At 39.5% G+C, this 27,080-nt stretch overlaps 3 protein-coding genes across 3 annotated transcripts in view; 2 read left to right on the top strand and 1 right to left on the bottom strand.

Annotated features, from left to right (window-relative positions):
* The first annotated feature begins 2,089 nt into the window (after nucleotides 1-2,089).
* rprd1b (regulation of nuclear pre-mRNA domain containing 1B) lies at nucleotides 2,090-10,899 on the top strand. Its single transcript, XM_014033231.1, has 7 exons — nucleotides 2,090-2,779; nucleotides 5,532-5,661; nucleotides 5,903-6,036; nucleotides 6,350-6,468; nucleotides 6,771-6,897; nucleotides 8,817-8,992; nucleotides 9,192-10,899. The coding sequence occupies exons 1-7, from the start codon at nucleotides 2,629-2,631 to the stop codon at nucleotides 9,339-9,341; spliced, it is 987 nt and encodes a 328-aa protein (XP_013888685.1). The 5' UTR covers nucleotides 2,090-2,628; the 3' UTR covers nucleotides 9,342-10,899.
* A 1,769-nt stretch (nucleotides 10,900-12,668) lies between these two features.
* On the top strand, nucleotides 12,669-15,228 carry LOC106536060 (cytolysin RTX-S-2). Its single transcript, XM_014033230.1, has 3 exons — nucleotides 12,669-12,793; nucleotides 12,970-13,075; nucleotides 13,485-15,228. Exons 2-3 carry the CDS (start codon nucleotides 13,008-13,010, stop codon nucleotides 13,909-13,911), a joined length of 495 nt encoding a protein of 164 aa, XP_013888684.1. The 5' UTR covers nucleotides 12,669-12,793; nucleotides 12,970-13,007; the 3' UTR covers nucleotides 13,912-15,228.
* The window catches only part of LOC106536059 (uncharacterized), a gene marked incomplete at its 5' end in the record, with an annotated part of 18,594 nt that continues 6,377 nt past the window's right edge, over nucleotides 14,864-27,080 (bottom strand). The window contains 14 exon segments of the mRNA XM_014033229.1: nucleotides 14,864-17,003; nucleotides 17,473-17,681; nucleotides 17,759-18,043; nucleotides 20,219-20,335; nucleotides 20,432-20,609; nucleotides 20,987-21,157; nucleotides 21,258-21,545; nucleotides 21,623-21,712; nucleotides 21,789-22,038; nucleotides 24,300-24,746; nucleotides 25,627-26,339; nucleotides 26,421-26,618; nucleotides 26,699-26,821; nucleotides 26,941-27,080. Coding sequence (XP_013888683.1) covers nucleotides 16,983-17,003; nucleotides 17,473-17,681; nucleotides 17,759-18,043; nucleotides 20,219-20,335; nucleotides 20,432-20,609; nucleotides 20,987-21,157; nucleotides 21,258-21,545; nucleotides 21,623-21,712; nucleotides 21,789-22,038; nucleotides 24,300-24,746; nucleotides 25,627-26,339; nucleotides 26,421-26,618; nucleotides 26,699-26,821; nucleotides 26,941-27,080 — 3,230 coding nt within the window.

Here is a 27,080-nt window from a genome sequence, read left to right as displayed (position 1 = left end):
GGGGGTTCCTCCCAACCACGCCCCTCCAGGTCTCACTATCATAAGCTTCTCTGTGGCAAGGCACCGGGGGTGGATGAGATTCGCCTGGAGTTCCTTAAGGCTCTGGATGTTGTGGGGTTGCGTTGGTTGACGCAACTCTACAATATTGCATGGACAGCAGGGGCAGTTCCCCTGGATTGGCAGACCAGGGTGGTGGACCCCCTATTTAAAAAGGGGGGACCGCAGAGTGTTTTACAACTATAGGGGGATCACACTTCTGAGCCTCCCTGGCAAGGTCTATTCAGGGGTCCTGGAGAGGAGGGTCCATCAGATAGTCGAATCTCGGATTCAGGAAGAGCAGTGTGGTTTTCATCCTGGTAATGGAACAGCGGACCAGCTCTACACCCTCAGCAGGGTCCTGGAGTGCATGGGAGTTCACCCAACCAGTGTATGTGTTTTGAGGACTTGGAGAAGGCATTCGATCATGTCCCTCTGGGACTCCTGTGGGGGGTACTCTGGGATTATGGGGTACCAGTCCCATTGATACAGGCTGTTAGGTCCCTGTACGACCGGTGCCAGAGCTTGGTCCGCATTGCCAGTAGTAAGTCGGACTCATTTCAGGTGAGAGTTGGACTCTGCCAAGTTTGCCCTTTGTCACAGATTCTGTTCATAACTTTTATGGACAGAATTTCTAGGAGCAGCCAAGGTTTTGAGGGTATCCGTTTTGGTGACCTCAGGATCACCTCTACTTTTTGCGGATGAGGTGGTCCTAATGGCTTCATCAGATTGTGATCTCCAGCTCTCACTGGAGCGGTTCGCAGCAGAGTGTGAAGCGGCCGGGATGAGGATCAGTGCCTCCAAATCAAAGACCATGGTCTTGAGCTGGCAATGGTAGGGTACCTTCTCTGGGTCAGGGAGGAGGTCCTCCCCCAAGTGGCGGAGTTTAAGTATCTCGGGGTCTTGTTCACAAATGAGGGAAGAATGTAGCGGGAGATCGACAGGTGGATTGATGCTGTGTCTGCAGTGATGCGGGCGCTATACCAGTCTGTCGTGGGGAAGCGAGAGCTGAGCCAGAAGGAGAAGGTCTCGGTTTACCGGTCAGTCTACATTCCTACCCTCATCTTTGGTCATGAGCTTTGGGTAGTGACTGAAAGAACGAGATCACGGATACAAGCGGCCAAAAAGAGTTTCCTTTGCAGGGTGTCTGGGCTCTCTCTTAAAGATAGGGTGAGAAGCTCGGTCATCTGGGAGGGACTCAGAGTAGAGCCGCTGCTCCTCCACGTTGAGAGGAGCCAGTTGAGGTGGCTRGGGCATCTGGTTAAGATGTCTCCTGGATGTTTCCCTGGTGAGGTGTTCTGGGTACGTCCCACTGGGAGGAGACCCAGAGGAAGACCCAGGACACGCTGGAGGGACTATGTTTCTCGAATGGCCAGGGAACGCCTTGGGATTCCCCAAGACGAGCTGGCCCAAGTGGCTGGGGAGAGGGAAGTCTGAGTCTCTCTGCTTAGGCTGCTGCCCCCGCGACCTGCTAAGTGGGAGAAAACGGACAGACGGATGTGTCCCACTTTTTTTTAATCAGACAGCATTAAGAATAAAGGTATTTTTCAGAACACAAATATAAGTTGTAATAATGCACAAAAACACCATACATAGAACAGTTTTTAGCTACAGACACACAAAATAAGAGCCCACCAGTTTAAGTGGGCTTACAAATTTGGATAAAAATGCTACTAAACATGAACTTAATGACCACAAAAAGTCTTTAAAAAACAATATAATTTACTGCATTGGACTTTTAAAACAATTATGATGGAAATTTACTCTGTGATATCATTTATACGGTTAATTCCTAATCCCACTGATACAGATAAAACATGTGTACCAAATATTTATCAACAGAAACCAATGAGCGAAAAAAGTAAATTGTTCCTAAATCTAAACTGTTTTGGACTTTTTAAAATGTCTGGGCCTGTCTGTAACAACTGCTAACTTTCTTTAAAATGTACTGTAAATTTCACAATATTTAAATACAGAAAACAATGACAAATAAAGACAAATAATTTTGAAAGATGTCGCCCTTTCTGCTTACGTCACTTTTCTGCGACGCACATGTCGGGACGAAATTGCAAGCTGCCATATTTGGAGGAATATTTTTCCTTCAAGTTAAGCGAGTTAAATCAGTTTGTGAGTGTAACCGTGAGTCATTTTGCAGTTGTTTTTCAAACGCTTAGGTCCGGGACATATTTAAGAAGAATACTCTGGACTTTTGGGTTTATTTTACATCGGGTTAAAGTTCGGAGGAGCTCGGTGCTGCGCTGCTCTGCAGAGATGGCTGCTTAGCTCGGCTAGCTAACGTTAGCTGGTCCTGTAAACAAACACAGCAGTCAGCAAGGAAACAGTTACTCCATTTTTCAAGGAGTGTTCAACAGACCGGGTCAACACTTCATTAAGTTAAGAACTATATAACGTTATAAACATAGCTTTGTTTAGCAGCAGAAAGCCGTCTCGATGCTGCATGTCTACCAGTTCAGCGACACGACTTGAGTTTTGATGACTGTGCGAGTTTCTTTAAAATAGCTCGGAGCTTAGTTGCTTTGGAGCAGGTCGGAGTCCGCTGTAGTCGAAGCAGACACCCTAGAACCGGTCGGCATGTCGTCTTTCTCCGAGTCTGCCCTGGAGAAGAAGCTGTCGGAGCTGAGCAGCTCGCAGCAGAGCGTCCAGACCCTGTCTCTGTGGATCATCCACCACCGCAAACACTCGGCCCTCATCGTCAAGGTCTGGCACCGAGAGCTCAAGAAAGGTGAGATTTAGCACACACTTACACACTGTTGTACCTTCTGTGTAATTAAATAGGGTCCTGGAAACATTTTACCGAACGTGGTTAAAGTTGTCATATCCATTTAGCAACTTTTTTTTTCTCTTTCAGCAGTGTTTCTGTTGCAGTCTGTTTATCTCTTGCTAGAACTTGAATAATCACACAATCCACATTGTATATTTTCCAGGGAGTCCAAGTAATTTGCTCTTTGTAGACAAGTATGCTATTCCTTGTAAAAGGGGAATAAAACGATGCATTCATTGTTGGTCGTTGCTTCTTGACCTTGTTTCATGTGAAGGTACTGTCTACAATGTCAGGGGTGTCCAAGCCTGGTAATTGAGGGAAACTATCCAGCATGTTTTAGAGCAGGGATCATCAATTCCAGTCCTAGATCCGCAGCCCTGCATGTTTTACTTGTTTCTCTGCTCCAACACACCTGATTTGAATGAATGGGCTTCTGCAGAACTTGGAAGAGGTAATTCACTGACTGAATCAGGTGTGTTAGAGATGGGAAAAAAGTAAAACATGCAGGGCTGCAAACCTCGAGGACCATAATTGATTATCCCTGTTTTAGAGGTTTCTCTGCTCCAACACATGATTTCAATGGATTTGTAATTAACAGGCTTCTGCACAACATTAAGAGGCAATTTGGTCATTGAATCAGGAGTGTTGGAACGGGAAAAGGGATAACTACACTGCGAGGCGCATGCGAAGTAGGCACGCCTCATTACCTGAGCAAAGAGCATGGGAAGAGACGTGTACCAATAGAAACTGAATTTGAATCGCTCAGAATAAATCTGTATTTGCTTTAATGTGAAATTGAATGCATTGGTTTAAAAACAAATTTTGCCAAACTGAAACTGAATTTAAAGTTTTGAAAATGCATTTTGTTATATTAAAAGTTCAGTTTGATTACTTTCACTTTCGGTTCTATAATTCAATTTCAGTTCCAAAAATCATTTTTTTTGTGCCACACATACAGGTTCTTGACAAAACCAGTGTAATCAAAACACAGATTGACAGATTTACGTTTCACATCAGTGAAACTTCCTGCATTGGCTGACGCAATCCACTGTAAAAGTGACAAAAAAGAGACAAAGTTGTTTTATTGCAGTGATTATTGTACCTATAGAAAAGGTTTACATTTACATCACATCATGGATCAGTCAGCAGCAGCGTCCCACTGACACAGTTCGTTTAGAGTCTGTATGATGAATATATATAAAAAATAATAATCTGCCTGCAGTTGGAACGGACACTGTAAATACTGAGCCACCTGTTGGTGCTTGAGCTCACAGCAGAACCTGCTGCTCATTACAGATCTGTGTTCACGTCAGAGTTTCCATAGCCCCCTCCCCATTGTCAAGTTGCACTGTATTTGGTTCTGGTCTGTTCAGTTCTGCTCACAGGTGGAGGTGTGTCTCCACAGCTGTGGGCAGATCATCAGCATGTGGCTTAAGCCATCATGTTCGGTAGTTAGTTCAACAAAAGCAGGCACACTGGTTCTGTAAATCTAATGCCTTTGCTAGTAAGCTGATTATTTAGCAGATAGATCATTCATCCTGACAATAAGCTTTCACGGTTGTTCATGTAAACAATGATTTAATTAATTTCAATTCAGTTTATTTATATAGCGCCAAGTCACAACAACTGTTGTCTCAGGGCAACACACACACACACACACACCAACAACAGCCAACAAATCTAAAGAAGCCAGCAGACTGCGCCGAATCTTTGCTTCATCACAGTCTCCCATCCTGAGCAGCACACCAGCAGCAGCGGAGAGGAAAAACTCCRRRTWAACAGGAAGAAACCTCCAGCAGAACCAGGCTCAGGACAGGCAGCCATCTGCCTCGACTGGCTGGGTTTGGGACAGGAAAGAGACACAGGCAAACACAGGACTGGTCCAGGTGCACCTTCCTCTGGAAGAGAGACAAAGAAAACATGTTATTGATAGAAGTAACTATAACAAACATGTAGAGGAGAGAGACTAAAGATAATAGCAGAGTGATGAAATGTGTTCAGTTTGTCCTCCAGCAGTCTAAACCTATAGCAGCAGAACTAATTAACTATAATAACTAAGGAATAATTTGGGAAGCGTAAGTCTTAACTATATAATTTATCAAAAAGGAAAGTCTTCAGTCTAATCTTAAAAGTAGACAGAGTGTCAGCCTCACGGACAGAAACTGGAAGTTGGTTCCACAAGAGAGGAGCTTGATAACTGAAAGCTCTACCTCCCATTCTACTTTTACAAACTCGAGGAACCACAAGTAAACCTGCAGTCTGAGAGCGAAGGGCTCTGTTAGGAAAGTATGGAACAATAAGATCTTTAATATATCATGGAGCTTGGTTGTTGAGAGCTTTGTGTGTTAGTAGTAATATTTTAAATTATATTCTGAATTTGACAGGGAGCCAGTGGAGAGAAGCTAAAACTGGAGAAATATGATCTCTTCTTCCAACTCTCATTAAAACCAGCAGCAGCATTTTGGATCAACTAAAGACTTCTTAAAGAGTTTTTTGGATGCCCAGATAATAAAGAATTACAGTAATCCAGCCTAGATGTGATAAACTCATGGATCAATTTATCTGCATCATTTTTGGACAAGATGTTTCTAGTTTTAGTGATATTATGCAGGTGGAAGAAGGCAATCCTGGTAACATCTTTAATGTGGGGGTTAAAAGACATGTCTTGATCAAAAATAACTTAATTTAAATGTCTTTTTTATGCATTTTCTAGCTAAAAGCAACAGGAAGTTGACGTTCCTGTATCTGGCTAACGATGTCATCCAGAACAGCAAGAAGAAAGGACCAGAGTTCACCAAAGACTTTGAGTCTGTCCTTGTGGATGCCTGTTCTCACGTAGCCAGGTATATTTATATGTACCCACTAGAGACTGTCAACCAGCCACAAGTTTTGATCTGTAAAATAAGAGTATGTGAGTAAAGATAGGTTAATTATTATAATTTAAAAAAATATATAGGTAAACCATTTATTGGTGTCAATAGTGATCTATTGCAATAGGATGGAGCTTTAATTATTTGGACAGTTTTGACTTGCAACTAATCCCTAAACTCTGTGTCCACAACTGTGTTGTGTTTCACTCTGCAGTGAAGCAGACGATGGATGTAAAAAGCAAATGGAGAGGCTGCTAAACATCTGGAAGGAGCGAAGCCTCTACAGAGGTGACTTCATTCAGCAGCTCAAACTGGCCATAGAGGACTCTAACAGCCCCAGGCCCTCAGGTTAGACAACCCACACATATATAACCTAGTTACATGGGCTAAATTGTTTATTCAAGAAAGAAATAAAATCAGACAATATTGGATAAAATGTTTTTTATATTTTCTGTGAAGGAATTACAGTTCTATTTATTTTCTGTAATCGTCAGCAATAGGATCGAGTTGCAGACTTGCTCACAGTTACTTCTTTTTATTGTGATCTTAGTAACTGCTTTTCTCTCTTTAGGGAATTAGAGTTAAATGCAGCAAAATGTTGAACAAAGAGTGAGTGTTTCTTTTCTTCCTCCTCCGTGTTTTATGTGTACAACAAATGCAGAAGAGAAGAAGGCTGTAAAACGAAGCTATCAGAAGATTCATGAAGATGAAGATGATGATGACGACGACTACAGAAGCCACGTATCTCCTCACAGCACAGATAACTCTGCAACTCAGCTGGTAGGAATGCTCTCATTTGTGCACTTAAAGATGTTTTTTGTTGCATATGATGACTGGTTGACATGTTTTTCTCAAATGCTAGACCTCTCCATGCGAGGGGAGTCGTCATCATAAAGATTTTTATTGACCATCTACTTTGTATTTCAGTTTTCTAGCAATAGCGCTGATTTATTTTTGATTGCTACTTTAAAACCTGCTGAGCTACAGCTTAGTTTTTGTGAGGTTGGAGTTAAAGTTTAAAACAGATAAAGATTAAAGCTCCTCTGTGGTCCTGTTTTAACTAAATCTGACATGCTTTTCAGACGGAGGAGCTGGTGAAAGCCCTGCAGGACCTGGAGAACGCAGCATCAGGTGACGCAGCTGTTCGTCAGAAGATCGCCTCACTGCCGCAGGAAGTCCAGGATGTTTCCCTTCTGGAGAAGATCACAGGTAGGAGAGAGACCTCTCAGATTATCTACACCTTTATGTTATAGGTTTTATGTAGTCCTCTTTTCAGCCTTGATTTGATGTTGTTTTGTTTTATCTTTGTTATAAAAGATTGTCACTGAATACAGTACATTTTTGTTTTGGTTTTAAACAAAGTAAGATTTATTTAAAGCACAGATTACAATAAAGCAAACAAATCTGTGGCTTTACCTTTTTATCATTTCTAATTTTTCTTGTTTCATGAAACATGATATTAAACATGTTAAGTAAACTTCCTAAACACAGTTTGAAATTCACAGGACAGTCTATAAATAAATATAAAAAAATATATAAATTTAAAAAGAATAAAGCTTACCTGCCAGTAACATCATGAAAATAATGAATTGCAAAAAACATGAAGAATATAAACAACTCATTATTTTCTGGGGGGCTAGAGGGGTCTGAAAAGCTGCTAGGTCTATCGACATTGGGCCTCATGCAAGAACTGTTCGTACGCACAGATTTGTTCTTAAGTTGTGCGTACGAGTGATTTAGGAGAATTTGTGGCATTCACCAATGTTTTCGTATTCTAAGATTTTCTTCAGATACGAACAAAATTCACGAGTGGTCCAGACCTGTCGTATATTTTACGAGCAGTCAGTCTGCTGTTATCCAGACGGGTTTTCTTCACTAATAACTTTATATTTCGTTAGTTTGAAGATATTTAGAGTTGAAAATAAATCACACTCTATGATTTTGTTGACAATAGGCTATTCTGCTTGAATTAGAGTTATAATTTTAAATGTAATAATTTAGACTAACAATATAAATTGTCCGTCCGGCCGGCTTATCCGCTATCGGGTGCGGGGGCAGCAGCAGAGAGACCACGCTCTCCCCAGCGACACCTTCCAGCTCGTCCTGGGGGACTCCGAGACGTTCCTAGGCCAGAGGGGGTACATAATCCCTCCAGCGAGTCCTGGATTTTCTCCAAAGTGCCAGACTTATTTTGAAAACATTTTAAAATGCTTATTTCAAACCCGCATCTGAGACCACCTGCGACCGCGCAGCGCGCGGGGGCAGGGCACGGTGCGCAACGGTGTGTCTTCTGAATAAATGAAAATGATTTAACACAGTTGTTTATACTTTTAGCAGCTCTTTTTATTCCACAGCTGACCTGCTAAAAATGACAGATTTTCTTTTCTGGATCTCTGACAGACGGACTTCAATCTCTGAACTCGTAAAGTTCTTCTTTTTAGTTTTCGCTGTCATTTTTCATGAATGGACACTTCCTGGTATCTTAGGCAGGAAACAGCCTTATATGGTGTTTTTGGGGTATTAATTATGCTAATCTCCTCTCACGTGCACGAGCAGCTGGATACAAACAGGTGGAATTTACGCAGCTCATTTACACACTTTTCCTGAAGATAGAAGAGTTTGTTGAATCTGAGGTGACATGTTCGTACGAACCCTTTGTACGAACAAAAGTAAGAGAAATTTAGGATAAGAATACGAACATGTTCTTGCATGAGGCCCATTGTCCCTAAGTTAGCAACACTGCTCCGCTCGGCTCACTCCCAAGTCACGTGACCAGTCAAATCGCAGTCTGTGCAGTAAGAAAATCTCGTTTTAACATATCGGGACATTATTCCAAATGCGATTAATCGTTCAGCCCTAGTCAAAATCCAAAGAGTGAATCCAAAAAGCAAACATTAGAAAGTAGTGCTGAAACAGTTGTTTTAAAATAAAGTATAAATCTTTTTTTAAAACGAGCCAAAAAAACCCCACCTCTGGTTTGTTGTGGTTTGTAAATAAGTTGGTGCATTACTGCCACCTTGTGGTATGTTAGCAGGTGTGAATAACTGTCACTTCAGAAAAGTTTTTAACAACTGTAATAAAAACTGTAATAAACTCAAGTCAACATGTTCTCTGTGGCTCCAATCTAGACAAGGAGGCCGCAGACAAACTGTCAAAAACGGTGGATGAGGCCTGTTTGCTGCTGGCGGAGTATAACGGGAGACTGGCTGCAGAGCTGGAGGACCGCAGGCAGCTGGCTCGTATGCTGACCGAGTACATCAGCAGTCAGAAGGAGGCGCTAGCAGAAAGGGAGAAAAAACTGGATGTAAGGGCTCACCATGGAAACATCTCGTTTGAATCTGTTTTATTTTCACTTTATTCACTCAATCCAGTCTGGGAATGTGATATTGCTATTATTCTCACAATATTTTAATTTCACATACTGAATTTCCAGACCTCAGGAGCCAAGATAATTGTCAATAATTGTAGCTTATGTTTGAACAATGTTCTGGTGTTTTCTGCAGGAGTATAAGCAGAAACTGGCGAGAGTGACTCACGTGAGAAAAGAGCTCAAGTCCCACATCCAGAGTCTCCCGGATCTGTCCCTTCTGCCCAACGTTACTGGAGGCCTGGCTCCTCTTCCGTCTGCGGGGGACCTCTTCTCTACTGACTGAGAGCAAACAGTTCAACCAAACTACCACTGTGCCCCTCCCCAGCCAGATTCAAGTCCTTCATTTTATCAGCAGCTACGCTTCAGAGAGCACACGTGGTGGAACCTGTCGCAGAACAGGAGCTAACTCAATCCTAAAAGAGAGGAAAGATGTTTAAAGATAAGGCTTCTTCAAACTGCGGAGGAGAGCAGAGACTCATTCAGACTGCACTGATCCTCGAGGATTCTACTCCACCAGCTTGGAAGTTTGTTTCCTGATTGTTTTTATTTTAGTTTTAAATGCTGGAATCGGCGTTTGAATAAAAGCGACTTCCTCTGCGATACATTTTTCAGTTAAATAAGTAAAGTTGGGCTGGTGGTTACAGCTGCACTGTGAAGAAAATTAAAAAAATTTTTAGTTGAATTTTCTTTGGGAGGTGGGCGTTGTTAAAGTTTTCTGACTTGGTCATATTGGTGTGTGTACAACCATAGAAAAGATCACACTGGGTTCATTTTGTTTGTTTTGGCAGCAGGTACATCACACATCTTAAACTTATTTAGTGGTCTAAATTAATGGGATTTATTTTACAAAAATATCTTGGGAAAATATTTTGAAGTTAAACGGAAGATTAAAGATTTTCATGCTTTAGTTTGAACAGATTGTTAAAATATGAAGCTGATAGTGTTTAATATGTTAGGTTTTGAATTTTGGAAAGAAAAAAAACAATTTAAACATAAAAAAATGTGCAGGTTTTCCTTCAAAGAAAAAAATTAGAAATTATTAAGATAAATATTTTGTTTACTGGCCTGAGCAATATGAAACAAAACAAAAATAATAATCCAAAAGAATTACTGTTTGCGTTCAGATAATTTTTTAATGTCATTTTGAATTTGAAAACAAAATCAAGACAAGTTTAAAAAACAATTATCATTTTTACTTTATATTTTCACTGAACACAATCATAAAACTATTTCTGTCCTTGTTTACCAGTCTCCATGATTACGTGTGAACAGATTCACATGTTTTGTTTTTGATTCACAGTCCTTTATTTTGGTAAGCATAAAGAAACAATAATTTACATACAAATCCATTATTGTATGTTTGAAATGATTTTCTGCACTCTGTGAAGGCGACATCTTTGTTTAATGATTTTTTAACAGGAAAAAATGCATTTATTGACAAAGAGCTATAACATTTTATCCCTTAACCTAATTTCTTGTTTGTAAACTGAGCGATGCCTCCTGCCTGTTTAAAAACAGATCTTTAAAAGATGTGATGAAGATGGATGTCTTCAGTTTTTTTTTATTCAAATGTTTGAAGTGTCATCACTGAAAAACACATTTTGACCTTTATAATGATTCCCAGTGAACTGCTGTACACCAGAAGGATTCTGGGAACGTTTTGATCCCTGATGTGCTGACTTGTTGATAGTATTTAGATATTTTCTTACCTACCTGCTGTTTAGTATGTGTTTCTCTCTTCAGAGTAAATGCTGTACTAGCAGGACGCTACTAGAAGTAGTGTGTTTCTTTTATAAACGTGATTTCAGTGGATGCCAATAAACTGGAACCATTTTCACAAATATGTGAGTCAACATTTTCTGCACGTAATTATTTTCCATGGTTTTCTGACATGACATATGTCGTTATCACGAAATAATGAGGAGCATTTTCTCTAGATAAGTTAATTTCCAGATGGTTTTCCTCCTGTGCAGCATGGAGACAGGCTGGTCCCCTCAGCTGATGTACAGGTCCTTCTCAAAAAATTAGCATATTGTGATAAAGTTCATTATTTTCTGTAATGTACTGATAAACATTAAACTTTCATATATTTTAGATTGATTGCACACCAACTGTAGTAGTTCAAGCCTTTTATTATTTTAATATTGATGATTTTGGCAAAAAAGTAAAGAAAAATCAAAAATCCCTATCTAAAAAATTAGCTTATCATGAAAAGTTTCTCTAAACGAATTATTAACCAAATCATCTGAATCAACAAATTAACTCTAAACACCTGCAAAAGATTCCTGAGGCTTTTAAAAACTCCCAGTCTGGTTCATTACTCAAAACCACAATCATGGGTCAGACTGCTGACCTGACTGCTGTCCAGAAGGCCATCATTGACACCCTCAAGCAAGAGGGTAAGACACAGAAAGACATTTCTGAACGAATAGGCTGTTCCCAGAGTGCTGTATCAAGGCACCTCAGTGGGAAGGAAAAAGTGTGGCAGAAAACGCTGCACAACGAGAAGAGTTGTCAGTCAGTGATGGTCTGTGGTGCCATGCCAGCTGCTGGTGTTGGTCCACTGTGTTTTATCAAGGCCAGGGTCAATGCAGCTAGCTTTCAGATTTTGGAGCACTTCATGCTTCCATCTGCTGAAAAGCTTTATGGAGATGAAGATTTCATTTTTCAGTACGACCTGGCACCTGCTCACAGTGCCAAAACCACTGGTAAATGGTTTACTGACCATGGGATTACTGTGCTCAGTTGGCCTGCCAATTCTCCTGACCTGAACCCCAGAGAGAATCTGTGGGATATTATGAAGAGGAAGTTGAGACACAAGACCCAACACTCTGGATGAGCTTAAGACACAAGACCCAACACTCTGGATGAGCTTAAGACACAAGACCCAACACTCTGGATGAGCTTAAGGCCACTATCGAAGCATCCTGGGCCTCCATAACACCTCAGCAGTGCCACAGGCTGATGCCTCCATGCCACGCCGCATTGAAGCAGTCGTTTCTGCAAAAGGATTCTCCATCAAGTATTGAGTGCATAACTGAACATAATTATTTGAAGGTTGAAGTTTTTTTGTATAAAAACACTTTTCTTTTATTGGTAGGAGGAAATATGCTAATTTTTTTTAGATAGGGATTTTTGATTTTTCTTTACTTTTTTGCCAAAATCATCAATATTAAAACAATAAAAGGCTTGAACTACTTCAGTTGGTGTGCAATGAATCTAAAATATATGAAATTTAATGTTTATCAGCACATTACAGAAAATAATGAACTTTATCACAATATGCTAATTTTTTGAGAAGGACCTGTCTTTTTATATTATGTATCAGGAATAAATTCTCACAACTGATCTACTTTTATTCTATTATTCTTCAAAAACAACAAACCAGTTGTGTCACTATACTTTCCTGACAAAGTTGCCTAATTTAAACCTTTCAAAAAAATCTATTAAAAAGTGTTTACAAAGCAAAATGTTTCAACTAAAGCAAACTTTGATTGAATCAGTCTTATTGAATCCTGCGCCATGATGATAAGTCGGAGCGCGGTGAAAGAGGAAGATATTGAGGATGAGATCAGAAGTCAGCTGGTACCTGAAGGTCCTGATTACCTGAGTCAATAAAAGATAAACACTGTGATGTGAGGAGCTCATCTGTCATTTCACATTCTGTTCCAAACCTCAAGCAACAATCTGTCAACTCAAACTGCAGCCTTATTTTCAAAGGAGCTGCTTCAACAGGTAAGAACTTCTTTAAAGTTTGCTTTGTCAGGAGCTGTAATTTATACTACTTTTTTTCTTGACCGTAAAGATCTTCATTAGTAGATAAAATGACAAAATTAATTACAAATCTTTTTTCCTATTAATCCAACTTAATTTCCATATATTGTTCTTGATGGGGTTTTTTCTGTTTACAGGCCCCATCTTGTCTCTGCTACACTTTGTCCTCGTCAGCATGCCTCTTCGCCACTGCTCTGTTGAGATTAAGAACAACACAAACAACTACACTCTTTCCAATCCAAGGTGACTTTATGTTTTACAGAAACATGAGTGATAACCCTGATTTGGAACAGTTCTCTAGACTTTTTACTGGAGGCTCTTTTAAACGCAATAAAAGAAGATTGGATTAGATTGCATCAAATGTTGCGTTACGCTTTTAAAAGAGAGAAAGAATTTATGAAATCCCCATGATGTAAATATTGAAGTAAAAGTTTTAAATAATGAAATGACATCAAATAAAACAAGCAGTCTAAATTTCCAAATAATAAGAACTTCTGTAGCAGAATAAAACTTCAAAAACTGAACAACTGGAATCTGTTTGGACTAACTCCTTCAGGAGAGTTGAGACTGTTTCCACAGCTTTGGGAATGTTTTCTTTCTGCACAGACCCCAATTAAACAATTAAAATTACTGAGCCCATCTCTGTTTTCAGGGTGTTCACTGAGAGCGGTTTCTGTAAAGTCCCGTTGCCACCGATGGTCGGCCCCTGCTCTGCCGTCAGGGCTCTGTTCAACAAGACCACGGGTACAGCAACCGGAGCCGTCGGCGTCTTCACCTATGACCTTTTCAACGCTGACCTGAACGACTACAGCCACATCATGGCGGTCATGTTCTCTGTGCCGTACGACAGAATCCTGTACTCCAATTGGTTGGCTGTGGGGATCTTCGACAAAGGAAAGAGATGTGACCACGACCTGTACGAGCTCATGTATAAGGGCAGTGGTAGTAAGTTTGTGAGAGGAAAGGCTGATGGCTCCAACATCTTTTATGAGGGTGACTACGTGATTCTCAGCGCCTCCATGACTGCGTCTGGTGAAGCCATCCTGAAGGTGGAAGTCAATGATACTGGCTTGTATTGAGTCAGGATGCATGTCTTCCTCTTAATGTAAGCCATAAATGTCAGTAATCTTGTTAATATTCAAGAAAATTTTCCTGATGCATCTCAATAATCCAGGTAGAAAAATAGCAAGGTGGAGTCAGGTCCTCTGGATGGGTTCTTCTTTGTTGAAATGTCATCTCTTCTCCAAAAACCTTCGTCAGTCCGAGGTGTTGCAGGTAAACTCAGTTTTAAAAGCAGCATTTTAGCATAGCGGATAACCCATTTAATGGCGACAATTGAAACTGGGTATTCATTTCCAAAAGAGGACCATCAGCCTAACAACCGATTGTTAGTGCCCTGATAGCCTCTTGTTGTTTACGTAAGGCTGAGTCATACTCACAGTAATAGCATTGACTGTAGTGGCTTTCAAACTATATAAACATTACAGCAAAGACTGGTTCACCCTAAAGATCCAGTCCCCCGGCTCAAACAAATTTATGTTGTGTACGCTGTTAAAGGAGGACTGTGACCAGTTATTCATCAGGGAAACAAAGAAGCTACTGTTCAAAAGAATGGCCCAGCAGGTTAATATTTCAGCTGTTGAGGACTCCATTTAAGGAGGCTAAGTTCACATGATAGGTTAGACCAGTCATTAAAAGGATTGGAGGCCTCCATTTCTAATTGTCCCCCTCTTATAATGCTGTTATTGCGAGTATGACTCAGCCCTCTGTGAACAACAATCCTAATGATCAGTTGTTAGGCTGATGGTTCTCTTTTGCAATGATAAACTTGTTTATCCACTATGAAATGGTACTGCTTTATAAGACTGAGTTTATCTCAGGCAGAAGAAGTCTCATGGAGAAGAGACAAAATGTTACAATGAAAAAGAACCAGAGGACCTGACTCATCTTTGTCAGATCCTAGAAAATTCAATTTTTTTAAACTACCGAAAATAGTTTAACAGAAGGAACAAGAGTTCAAAAACTGCAAACTGACACTGCATCTTTTATTCATTTTGCTTGTAGATAAAAAATAAAACATGTTTAACACAGAACTGAAAATCAGAGACTTGCACAAGAACAAAAACACAAACTTTTCAGGCAGTGGTAATGTGGAAAATATGAGCTGCACGAATTTACAGAAGACCCATAAAAATGTTTAGTGTATAGAAGATTAAGAAAAAAATGTGGAAATGTCACATGAAACAAAAAAATCAAAAAATGTCTCACCTGTGATGTTAAACTGCTTTTACTTCTCTAAGCTGTAAATTCACCAAAAACTGAAGCAAAACAGCTGACAAGACGTTTTGATGCCTAATCTGGGAGAACTAAAAATAAAATATTCCCACTTGTTTGTATTCTGTAAGTAATTTTATGTTCAGAAATCTTTTTCCCACATATATTTTGCAATTTTTATGAATATTTGTTGCTTCTGACTCCATAAGAATCAAGTCGCTGAGAAAAAAACAAAACAAAACTGTAAAAATCCAGGCAGGAAGTGACTCATGCCACATCCTCAAATTACAGGTTCAGCAAGAATAATGCAGTCAAATTAAATTATGACTATTAACAAAAGATAAAATTTAAAAGAAAAACAATGAAACAATAAAGAAAAAAAATCAAAAAATACAGACAGGCCTCAGAAAAATGTGGATTCAAAATAAAGCCTCAGATTTTTGTATATGTGCACATTTTGCACAATAAAATTAAATCTTAAAGCTTTTTTAAAAATGCCACTTTACACATAAAAAACACAATAAAATAAATCAAAATAACCTGAAAATAACAGTTATTTATGGTCTTTTACATAAAAGTAAAGCTGATGTGTTAGTGGACCCTCACTTGAAGTGGTTTTAATGAAGTTTTGCAGTCGTGTTCATTATGTTGTATTTTGTGCTGCATTGGCAGTTTTTTAAAGATTGTCTCTCAGTAATAAAAGCATCATGAATATAAAACACAGAGAAGTGGGTCTATACCTTCATATAAATCAGATACAAAAGAACAAAATCGATAAAAACATTCAAAAGATCAGAGAAGCTGATTTTTTTTTTACTATATATTAGATAAATAATTAATAAACATAGTAAATGATTCAACTTTACCATGAGTACAGTTTTCTTCTATTTATGACTAACTTCTTAAAGTCTTTGAGTTTTCATTTTTACTGCAGTATTACAAAGTATGAACAGTACCTGGTATCTGTTATGTACCTGGTACTTCTCACTTATATCCTTGGTACTTATTGTGTACTTGACTTGGTAATCACCCACTTACATACGTGGCACACACCAGTTATGTATCTGGTGCTTGTCCAGTTACCTGGTACTTATTGGTATTTACCAGATATGTACCAGTTTCCTGTATTGTTGATTACTAGTGAAATGTTTTAAGCAGTATTTTGACTGTTGCTCAATGAACAGACTCCTGAAGTCGACCTTGAATCTAATAGATGCTGGACTTAATTTCCACTGTAGTAATAAATACATTTTTTTCATTTGTTTGATCCCTGCAAAAAATTATGCATGAACTGTACAGGACTGAGGATCCTACAATATACATTTATATTAAATATTCTAACAGTGAATCCAAACTTCATGAATTCTAAATTCGTTCATCAAAAACAGTCCTTGTACAAAAAAATAATGGCTTTTCTGCTCCTCTGACGTTTTCATTTATGTTTTCTTCTGTCTTCAAGTCAGTTTGGGGTCTGCAGCAGCTTCATGATTCCTCCTCTGCAACAACATTGAAAGCATTGGTTAATCTTCCTGCAGGGGGTAAAAACAATAATAGTCATCAAATAAAAATTAAAATAAATACAGCAAATAAAATGTCTTATTAAAGCTCTATGAGTTCTTAAATAAGATAAAATTCAGAAATAAAAAATGTCTAAACAGCAATAGCTTAAGAAAAATGTTGATCTCCTTAAAAATGTATAGAAATAGACTCCTTTTTTGTCTTTTGTATCCCTTTAATATGGAATTTGAATTAAATAAAGTCCAACAAATTTACACACAGCTTAAATACATATAAAACAACAACACACAAAGAACTAAAATACAGATTAATAAGAAATAATAATTTACATGAATGTTACCTTTTTCTGAGTCCAAAATTAAACTTCTGTTGATTTTCCCTGCAAAAAGAGCCACAAAAAATACAACTGAAGCTTCTCTGTAACAATAATAATCAATTATGGTCATTCTGTTGCTTTTTAAATTTTAGTATTTGTAACAAGAAAGGACTTTTTGTAAGAAACCCATTCTACAAATTAGGTTTTAATTACAGTATGTGGATTAGGAACTATATACTGTATATATATATATATATTGTCACACAAGGTATATAATAAAAAAAACAGTGTTTGATAAAACTGTCATATGATCTGTTTTTGTCCAAATGATTAATCAGACTGAGTGTCTTTCTGTGGTGTGCAAAAAGAAAGGGATGAAAATCCCCTAAATCGTAGCTTCTCAAACATTAATTGTGGCTGAATTAAGAAAGTGAATAAACATAAAACGATGAGACTTTCACTGCTCCCATTGGGGATTGAGATTATTGTCTTCAGTTTATATCTGGTTTCTTTGTTAGACTTTAAAGCGCACCTGAGCTTTTTCTAGATGTGGAGGTTTTGGAGGGATGCCCGGCTTCTTCCTGGTAACAGCCGGTGAGTCGTTTTTCCTCAGACTGGGTATCCGACAGAGCTCTGCTGGTTTTAGCTCCGAACTGTGAGATCCAACGTTTGAGTTGTCCATTATCTCTCCACTGAATTCAGCCAGGTTTGTCCTGTCCTCTGCGGACTCAGGGCTGTTCACTAAAATACAAACAATACCAAAAATAAAATTTAATTTATGGTGTTTATAAAGAACAAAAGCCAGCGGATAAACTCACTCAAAGGACAGCGAGTTTTCCACTGGTCGCAGTGAGGATGAAGATGATGCTGATGAAGGTGACGACTGTTCAGATCGTTGTCCGTCGCCGCCTCAGGTGACGAGCAGAGCATCACGTTTGTGTCTAATCCATATGATGGGTTCCCAGGATAACCAGCAGGGGGCAGCGAGCCGCGGCCAGAGGAGGATGATGATTGGCTGAGGGTGGTGGAGGCGGTGCTGCCGGAGCCGATGGAGCTCGGCCGCGGATATTCTAAACCTCTGTGTGAACAACACGCCACAGGCACTGACGACACACAGATACACGTCATCAATGAGAATATGAGATGGTTTATCCAGACGTAACTAAAAACAGAAAGAAAATGTGTACGATTTAAAACTTTCTGTGCCCAGTTTCCCTTGTTACTGTTGTGCAGGAGAAGGGCTCAGCCATGATGAGGTGGTGAAGGAGGAGTTCATTTCTTAAATGGAGAGAAAAGTGTTTGTCCACAGTAGGAGGTGACACCTTAAATTAGGAATGACCTGTTAGAGTGATTTAAGTGTTTTCCGTCACTAACAGTTAATGTAAAAGTCCAAAAGAGACCAGAAGAAAACAGCTCTCTGTCACAAGTACCAAACTGAAGGCCCCCGGGCCAAATGTGACCCGCCTGGCATTGTTTTGTGGCCCATGAGAGCTTCAAAACTGTATTCAGAGTTGTAAAGTAACTTTGTTACTGTACTTAAATAGAATTTTTGGGTATCTGTGCTTTACTTGAGTAATTATTTTTCAGCCTACTTTTTACTTCTACTTCTTACATTTTCACACAATTATCTGTACTTTCTACTCCTTACATTTAAAAAAAGGCAAGAAGTAGAAAGTCGTTACTTTTATTTCATTTTTGCTTGTTTTCATTCCAGCTTGTTATTATAAAAATTAAATACTATCCATATAAATTGTGTCTCCTAGATAGAGTGAATTTAATTGTGGTTGAATGAGAAGTATAAATATATGCAATTTTGATACGGCATTAGTTTGTACACAAACAAATCATGTCACACTCCAGCAGGACATAATCATTAAAATAAAAGGACTGTACTTAAGAAGTATTTGTATTTCATGAATTATATTGTTGCATTTGGCCGCAGCCCTCAGATATATTTTCATTTTGGGGAACAGGTTTGGGCAGCCTTGATATATGTATATAAACTGAAACAGCTGGACTAGTGCATCCTAAACTGAACAACTAAATATTTTAATATGTTGTAGTCATTTCTGCATTTTTTTGGAGGGAGGTCATCTCCTAAAATATGTCATTACAGAAAATATAACTGCTCATTTTAAATCAATACTTTTACTTTTACTACTTAAGTACAAAAAATAACAGATACTTTAAGACTTTTACTCAAGTAATATTCCTAAAGGAAACTTTAACTTTTACCAAAGTAATTTTTTGGTAAGATACTTGTACTTTTACTCAAGTATGACTTTGTGGTACTTTATACAACACTGACTTTATTAATGTCTAAAATGAAGCGTATGCTGCTTTAAAGCCAGCACTGACCAAGCAAAAAATAACCCTGGGAGCTCTCGATTTACCGCTCGATCTACGTTCCTACCCTCATCTATGGTCATGAGCTTTGGGTAGTGACCGAAAGAACGAGATCATGGATACAAGCCGCCGAAATCGTGCCAAGCTGTCGCTGTTTCATGACAAATTTGCGTCATTCTGTTCACATTGTCGACATTTTCTGCACCTCTTGTCGCGACTCGCGGGTCGAACTTTTTTTACCACCCTCCACAGAAGAACACAAGAACTTTGCTGTGTGATTGGTCAGAAGTTTGTGGGAGTGTTTGTTCGTGCTGAAAGCGCTCAGACGCTGCGTTTTGCTTCAACCACTCACTTAATAACAGTGACTCGCTTCCAGAGCCGACTGTTGTACCAGGAAGCAGCAGTTTACAAAAACTCATAAAAGGGGATAAAACAGACGTTTTTCACGGTGGAATCTGACTGATAAAAACTTTGGAGCTTAATCCGGAACAAGTGTTTATAAGAGCATGTGTTGAAACACTGTCGATGCAAGAAATACCGCGTTTGTTAGCGGTGCTCAGCGGTAGCAATGAGACTAGGAACGTAAGCTTTCATGTTTAGTCGAAGTTAACTACAACTGGCCCTTTGAGGGCCACCATAACGCTCATGTGGCCCTCAGTGAAAATGTGTTTGACACCCATGAGTTATGAGGTTCAGGTGGTTGTTACCCTGCTGGATCTGCCAACCTGTTATCTACACTTTGAACAATAATTTGAACTATTCCAGCTCTTCAGTCTGTAAACGGTCTGAAACATCACTGCTTTTTGTGTTTAGTCTTCAAAGTCTGGCACAAATATACTGTATTAGAAAACCCACATTCAGTATCTAATGTTGGATTTCTAATGAAAGGAAATCAGAATGAGATTTGAAATGTTAGGTTTGCAGGATCTTACTTCTCCCAGGCAGAACACAACCAACAGCTCGGTCACAGATCGCAGCATCACTATGTTGGATGTCCATGAAGGGTTCACGACTCATTCCCATCAACACCCTCTCCTGCAAACGAAGCTCTGGAAAATATAATAGGTTCATAATGTGTTTTCTACCTCTAAATCATTTTATATAAACACATTGGGACAAAAAAAAATGTATTTAGTTGTGACAACCTCTACTGTGAGCTGCTTGGTCCCAGAGTATCCTCTCCAGGTCAGAGGTCCAGGCTTTCTTCACTTCGAGACTGGAGGCCTTCAGAGTGAACGTGTCCTCGTTCTTCCTCCTCCGGATCCAGATCTCAAAACACAAACTGCTCATAACCGAGTTCTGGGTCATTCCGATGTCGTTCGTCTGGAAAACAAAAACACAAAGAAATCACACAGAAGTAGTCACGAGGAAGATATGTAACAACTCAGGAAAGATGAGACCATAACAGTTATTTTCAGGATATTTTGTTTGTTTTTAACCCTGATTTAAAGTTAAAATAGATGCTACCAGAAAATAAATGAAGATTTCAATATGGCAGCAATATTTTTTCTTTAAAAAAAGACAAATCCAAGAGAAAAACCTTTCTATCTGTTTGAAGTTTACTTTATTTAAGGAGTAAAACGATCACTGTGAAGAATAACTAAAAACTTCTATTTCCTTCCAATAGAGTGTTTATTTTTACAAGTGAGTAATTAAAAGTTAAAATTAATGCTTAGTTGTTAAGAACAATGTGTGCAAACCTTAAATGACTGTTTGTAAACATAAACATCATTTCCAACGTTCGTCCTCTTGGGTTTGCTGAAGAGAACCAGTTGTTCAAAGAGGAAGATTCTGCGAACACATTTCTTCTTCCTGAAGAAAACTGTGAACTCATCTTGGCGAAACAGCTGCCCCTGCTCTTTTAAATTGATCTTAAACAGAGGAGAAAAAATGGGGGGAAAAAGAGGCTGTTATTGCATTTTAACTAAAGTGATGAAACCATATTTGGTCCAGAGTTTTTAAAAATCTTACATCACAATCCTGGATGGCGTCCATTGTGAGCAAATCGTTGCCGTGACGCATCTGAAACTGAATGAGGTCAGCTGCAGCCTGGATGTCGGCCCTCTCCCTGTCCCTCTCGAAGTCTGTCAGGTCGGGGACATGAGCGGCCGGGCCGTGTCCACACACATCTCTTGACCTGTGCGTGCAGACCAGCGCCAGCATGTCCAGCAGCAGGAGGCTGTACTTGCTGATCCTCTGGATGGGCCTCAGCAGGTAGGACGAGAGGTCCATCATGTCCCCGAGCTCCTGCTGCTTCTTCTGTGAGGAGACAGTGACGTCAGGGACATAGAGATGCTGCCAGTTTGAGGACTTTAAACAAACAAAGAAACAAAAACCTTGAAGATATCATGGCGGCGGTGCAGGATCAGAGCGTCTGACTGAGGTTTATTCTTGCTGTACAAAGCGTACAGGCCAAAACTCCCGCTCTGCAGAAAGTTCAGGTGCAGCAAATTTAAAACATTACATGGAAACAAAAAGTAAAAGTGTGCGGTCGTTTCTCACATGTCTGAGGAAGCAGCGGGCCACCATGCCCGGCTGCCTCTCACACGCCTCCAGCTCCGGTAAGAAATAGTGACTGTGGAAGTCGTAAAGTTTCTCCAGGTTTCCAAAGATGACCCCTCGCTTGCCCCTGAGGTCCTGAGGAATGTCCAACCTGTCCATCAGGGGGAGGTAGTGAGTCAGGATGTAACCCAGGGAGCGCACGTACTCCCTCTCTGTGAACACCAGCTCCTCCATGACGCGCTGCAGCCTCCTGGACACGAAGGAGGAAACAATTCATTAACTTCACCCCTGCTGACAATGATTCAAACAAGCACCGGATCAATGGTGGGCACAGTTCCKCTAAAGCACTAATAGGGGAACTAATTTCCTGATTAGTGCTTTAGGGCTTTTGCTAATTAAAAAAATATTAGTGGATTAGCACTTACTAAATTTATAGGCTAAATTTAGAAGCAACTGAGGTCTATAAATGTTATTGATCAACGCTAATGTTGAGGGTGAAAAATGTCACTTATCCACCAGGTGACAATAAAAGAACCCTGTGAAATGTCAGTGATGAGTCCTGAGAGAGCAACATGGCAATCTGTGACTCATGTTGTCTGTTGAAGAATGTTCATGGGTTGACTGGGTTATTTTAGTGCTTTAGAATTAGGGGACCTAAATATTTGAGTTAGTGTTTTAGGGCTAGTGGAACTATTTTTTAGATTAGTGCTGCCCAACACCGCATCTGATTATTATTATTAGCATTATTATAGGAAAGAGAAAGGATTGTTTTAGTCTTATGAGTAGTTTATGTAATCTTAAAAATATATAAAATAGTAGTTTTTTTTTTATTTTAGACAAACAATTTAAATAGTTTGCAGCCAATTCAACCTGCTGACTCAGCAAAATCACACCAATTGGTAATAATTTAAATAGTTCACAGCAAGGAGATTTTGTTTTATTTTGTTACATTTATGTTTGTTCTCCTGTCTCATGCATAAAATGGAGTCTTCACTATTTACTAGTCAAACTTTTGCACTAAAAAAGTGGCCCATTTATATCAATGAGATACAAATAATGTCATTAAATTCAATAAAACTTTCAGCTTTGATGTGAACTGTGAATCCTGAAACTTGACTGCTTTACTTGTAAACTCATTTATTAAATAAAACCAGAAATTGGCCTCTGAGTGGTGGCTTGTTGTTAAAAATACATTATTCATGAAATTACAATAAAGTTTATACATTTATTTAAAAAGACTGCACAATTTGGGCCACATATTTTTATTATTTACCATTTCAACAGATAAAATAGATGAATTTTAGTCTTTATTCTAATTAGATAAGCTATGGGAACAAGCTGACACTTAGCTTCAAAAATGTAAAACAGGTCCTCCTCAAGACAAATTACCCTGAATATTACTTTCCTAAATGTCCTTACAACCAGCACTTTACTCAGTCAGGGTTTTTTTTAACTCCCAGAAAATTGTAAAACAGCCAAAACACTGAGTTCCTTTAAATCAAGACTGAAAACCCACCTGTTTAGAGTTGTTTATGAAGCATATGAAACATTAATAAACATTTTGATGTGTGAAAATAGCATTTGACAAACTGTAATGCTTCAATTCTTAACTGTGTTCTATGACTTTGTATTTTTTGTGTTTTTATGATATAAAGCAGTGTTTCCCAAAGTTGGGGTCGGGACCCAAAGTGGGGTCCGAAACGTCAAGGTGGGGTCCTGAAAAGATTTTCTGAATTAATTATATTTTTGCCTTAGTTGTTACAAATGAGTGAGGTTAGTATGTTTAAAATGGATAAATGTAATGTAAAAAATATTGTTACTATGTCCATGTTTTGTTGACCTGATACAAATGTTTATCATCCAAAAATAGTTGGAGGCTCAGGTCTCTGCTACTGTTTTGTACTATTCTGTGGGTCAAAAGCTGAAAAGTTTGGGAACCACTGCACTTTGGTTCCCAAAGTTGGGCTTGGGACCCAATTATGGGTCATGAAGCACCTTGGATAATCTCCAGAAATCAATTTAAAGGGTAATAAAATAATTGCTGATGTAATACATTCCCTATAATTATTACAAAAACACAAAATAAGTCAAAATGAGTATTTACAGTATATTTGTGTATAAGCTGCTTAGATTGTCAAAAAGCCTGTGTTTTTAGTTTTATTATCGCAGTTCATGTACTCAGACCAGAAATATTTGGGGTCACAAGTTTTTGCCATGGGTATTTTGTGGGTCAGAAGACAAAAAGTTTGGGAACCACTGATGTAAAGCACTTTGAACTGCCTTGTTGCTGAAATGTGCTACACAAATAAACCCAATTGACTGATTGATTTAATCTGTCATACAAAACTGAAGAAAAAGGGACTGTACCTGAAGCTTTTCACTGTCAGCTTAGAGACAGAAAAGAGTTCATTAAACCCAATGAGATTCACAAAAGTAAAAAAATCTGAGGGAATAATTATTGATAAATTAGGATTCAGATGTTTTCATCAGAGGTAAACATGCTGAACTTACAGGGCACTGCTGGTGTTCTCCTGTGGACTGGATAAATAAAACGCTCCTCCGTATCTCCCAGAGGGGAGGCTGGAGTGTTTGCAGCAGACAGTGCCGTCGCCCCCCGCCGCCCCCCGGTCGCTCGTAGACGACTCCTCCTCGGAGCAGAAGCTCCCGTGGCGGGAAATCTGAAACTTCTGAGCCTCCTGGAGGATTCGAGCAGACGGCTGGCTGTGGTGGGAACACGATGACGGAGGCCGGGTCTGCTGCTCGGGAGGAGACGAGCCGGCTGTGGCGAGTCTAGTCGTGCACGAGTCCTCACTGACCGAGCGCGCCACGGGACCCCGCCTCCATGGAAACCACTGGCAGCCGACAGCGTGGGCCTGAGACAGGGCAGCAGCATCTCTCTCGCTTCTGGCTCGGCTCGTCTGCCTCCTCCTCGCCTCCCTGTCCGGTTTTCTTGAAGATCTAATAAAAATAAAACCCATGATTATGTTTTTGCAAAGTGTTGTTGTTTTTTTTTTAACTTTTTGTCATCATCTGAACCCTAAACTCAATGAAACTCAAGTATGTGGGAGACATAGCTTTTACCTATGTTTTGCTACTTTTAACTTTTAGCTATCATGTAGCCATTTTGGCTTTAAGTTACTGTTTTGACCATTTTGGAACTTGATCTGCTGTTTTTAGCTTTGAACCACTGTTTTGCTGATTTTAGTATTTCAATATACTTTTTTGATTGAAATGAAGATTTTATCTACTGTTTTAGTCCTTTTAGCTTTTAGCTACTGTTTTTTTATTTTAGCTCTTAGCACAACTACTGCTATTATTTTGTTGATTTTATAATTTAGCTGTTTAATTTTTAGCTGCCATTTTGCCACTTTGCCCTTTAGCTACTGTTTTTACATTTTACTTTTAGCTACTGCTTTTCTTTTCATAATTTTAAACCACTATTTTACTGATTTTAGCTCGTAAACAGTTTTGATAATTCTGGCTTTTATGTACAGTTTTTTCTAATAGCATTTTGTTACTGTTTTGTTCATTTTAGCTTTAATCTATGCTTTTGTTGATTTTAGCTTTTAGCTACTGTTTGGCTAATTTAGGTTTTTAGTTACTATTTTGCTGATTGTAGTTTTTAGCTACTGATTTTCCAATAATTTTTGCTATGATTTTGCACATTAGCATTTGTCTATAACTTTAGAAGAAATTTCAGTTTCTTCAACAAGAGTCAGAAATAAACTAAATTTTCAGAAATCACACATTTTCAACTGAAACATCCACCTTTGTAGATTTCATTGGCATTCTATATACTTGTATATTTATGAGTTAAATTTAAGAGTGCAGTTGTTACCTGTGGGGCGATTGTGGCGTGACCTTCGACTCTTGGCTTGTCCCAGCATCACTGCTGTCTTCAGGTTTTATTATAATATTACAGCAGGCCACAGTCGTTGAACATGGAGTCCTGGTATCCAGGATCGGTCTCCGTTTTTCTAAATCTACTGCTCCTGACACAATACCCTCCCAGTGTGGATGCCGAAATCCAGGGGTTGACTGTACCAGCAGCTTCTGTCCTCCAGGAGATGCTGTCTGAACATTAGTGCTCATCACGTCAACATAGTGACCTTCGCAGCAGCTGCTAGAACCTGCTTGTTGGTGGCAAACCTCATTCATCTCCTGCATCCTGTCCTGAAGCAGCTGATGAGCTTCTTGACATCTGCGATAAGCGTCGTTCCAAATTTGTATCCCTCTGGAGTCTGGCAGGGTGGAAGCCTGGGTTTTAATTTCCTGGAATCTTTCTGGACTGAAGTGAAGGAATCTTTCTTGGAAAGACTGAAGAATTATTCTGTCAGGAGAAGCCAGCGAGACTCTGGTGGTGGTGGAACCTGAACCATGTGCTGCATCAGACTGACAGCGAGGTGTAGGGTTCAGACAGGGCTCCTTGTTCTGTTCTAGCAGCGTGTTTGATTGATTGAACTGGGAGGCACTTCCAGGATCTTGTATTGTGAGGGCTCTGGGTTGACTTTGGGTCAAATAATCGGTGCATTCGTTGGCCAGCTCCACAGCCTGTTTGTGGAGAAAACAGTTTTTGCACTTCAACCTAACTGAATGCTTGTAAAGACAAGAAGCTGAATTATAAGATCCCACCTGTTCACAGAAGTCACACATGTTGACCATGATCTGCAGCTCGCGGCCACATGCCTCTGCCCTGCACAGGAAGTCCTCTAGGCTCAGTTTGAAGGTGCAGACAAAACCCCCGAAAGCTTCTGTCTCTGGGTGTGAAAGTCCGCTCCGCTGAAGCCTCTCTGCCTCTGATACCAACGCCATGGCGTGATGCCTGCGGTCCTGCAGGAGGAAGCACAGAAGGCTCCAGAGATCTCTTGTCTGAGCAGACAGAACGACTACGGGACAAACTCACGACTCACGTTAGCTTCAATTAGGAATCCATTGAAGCTGTTGAGGACCTGCTCCATTCTGTCTCCAGAGCTCTTTACTGATGCAGCCTCCTGCAGGTGGCGCTCCCCCTCTGCATCGAACCACTGCTGGATCTGCTCAAAAAGTAATGTGGAAGAAAAAGCAATTGTTTTTTTTTTGTTGTTGTTGTTGTATTTTATGTAGTTTATGACTGTTTACTTTCTTTTTTCCCTTTTTTCTCTAAATAATGAACCTGGTAGAAGAGTCCCTCCATTTCTCGGAGCTGCAGCAGGTACTCCAGGTGTTCCAGGGACATGTTTGTCCTCTGCACAAGGACATGTCCCTGCTCCTCCACGTGGTTATACAGACTGGACACGGAATCCACTGCATCAC

Source organism: Austrofundulus limnaeus, unplaced genomic scaffold (genome assembly GCF_001266775.1).
Source record: "Austrofundulus limnaeus strain Quisiro unplaced genomic scaffold, Austrofundulus_limnaeus-1.0 Scaffold1670, whole genome shotgun sequence".
NCBI lineage: Eukaryota > Metazoa > Chordata > Actinopteri > Cyprinodontiformes > Rivulidae > Austrofundulus > Austrofundulus limnaeus.
This window is presented reverse-complemented; position numbering and strand designations above follow the sequence as displayed.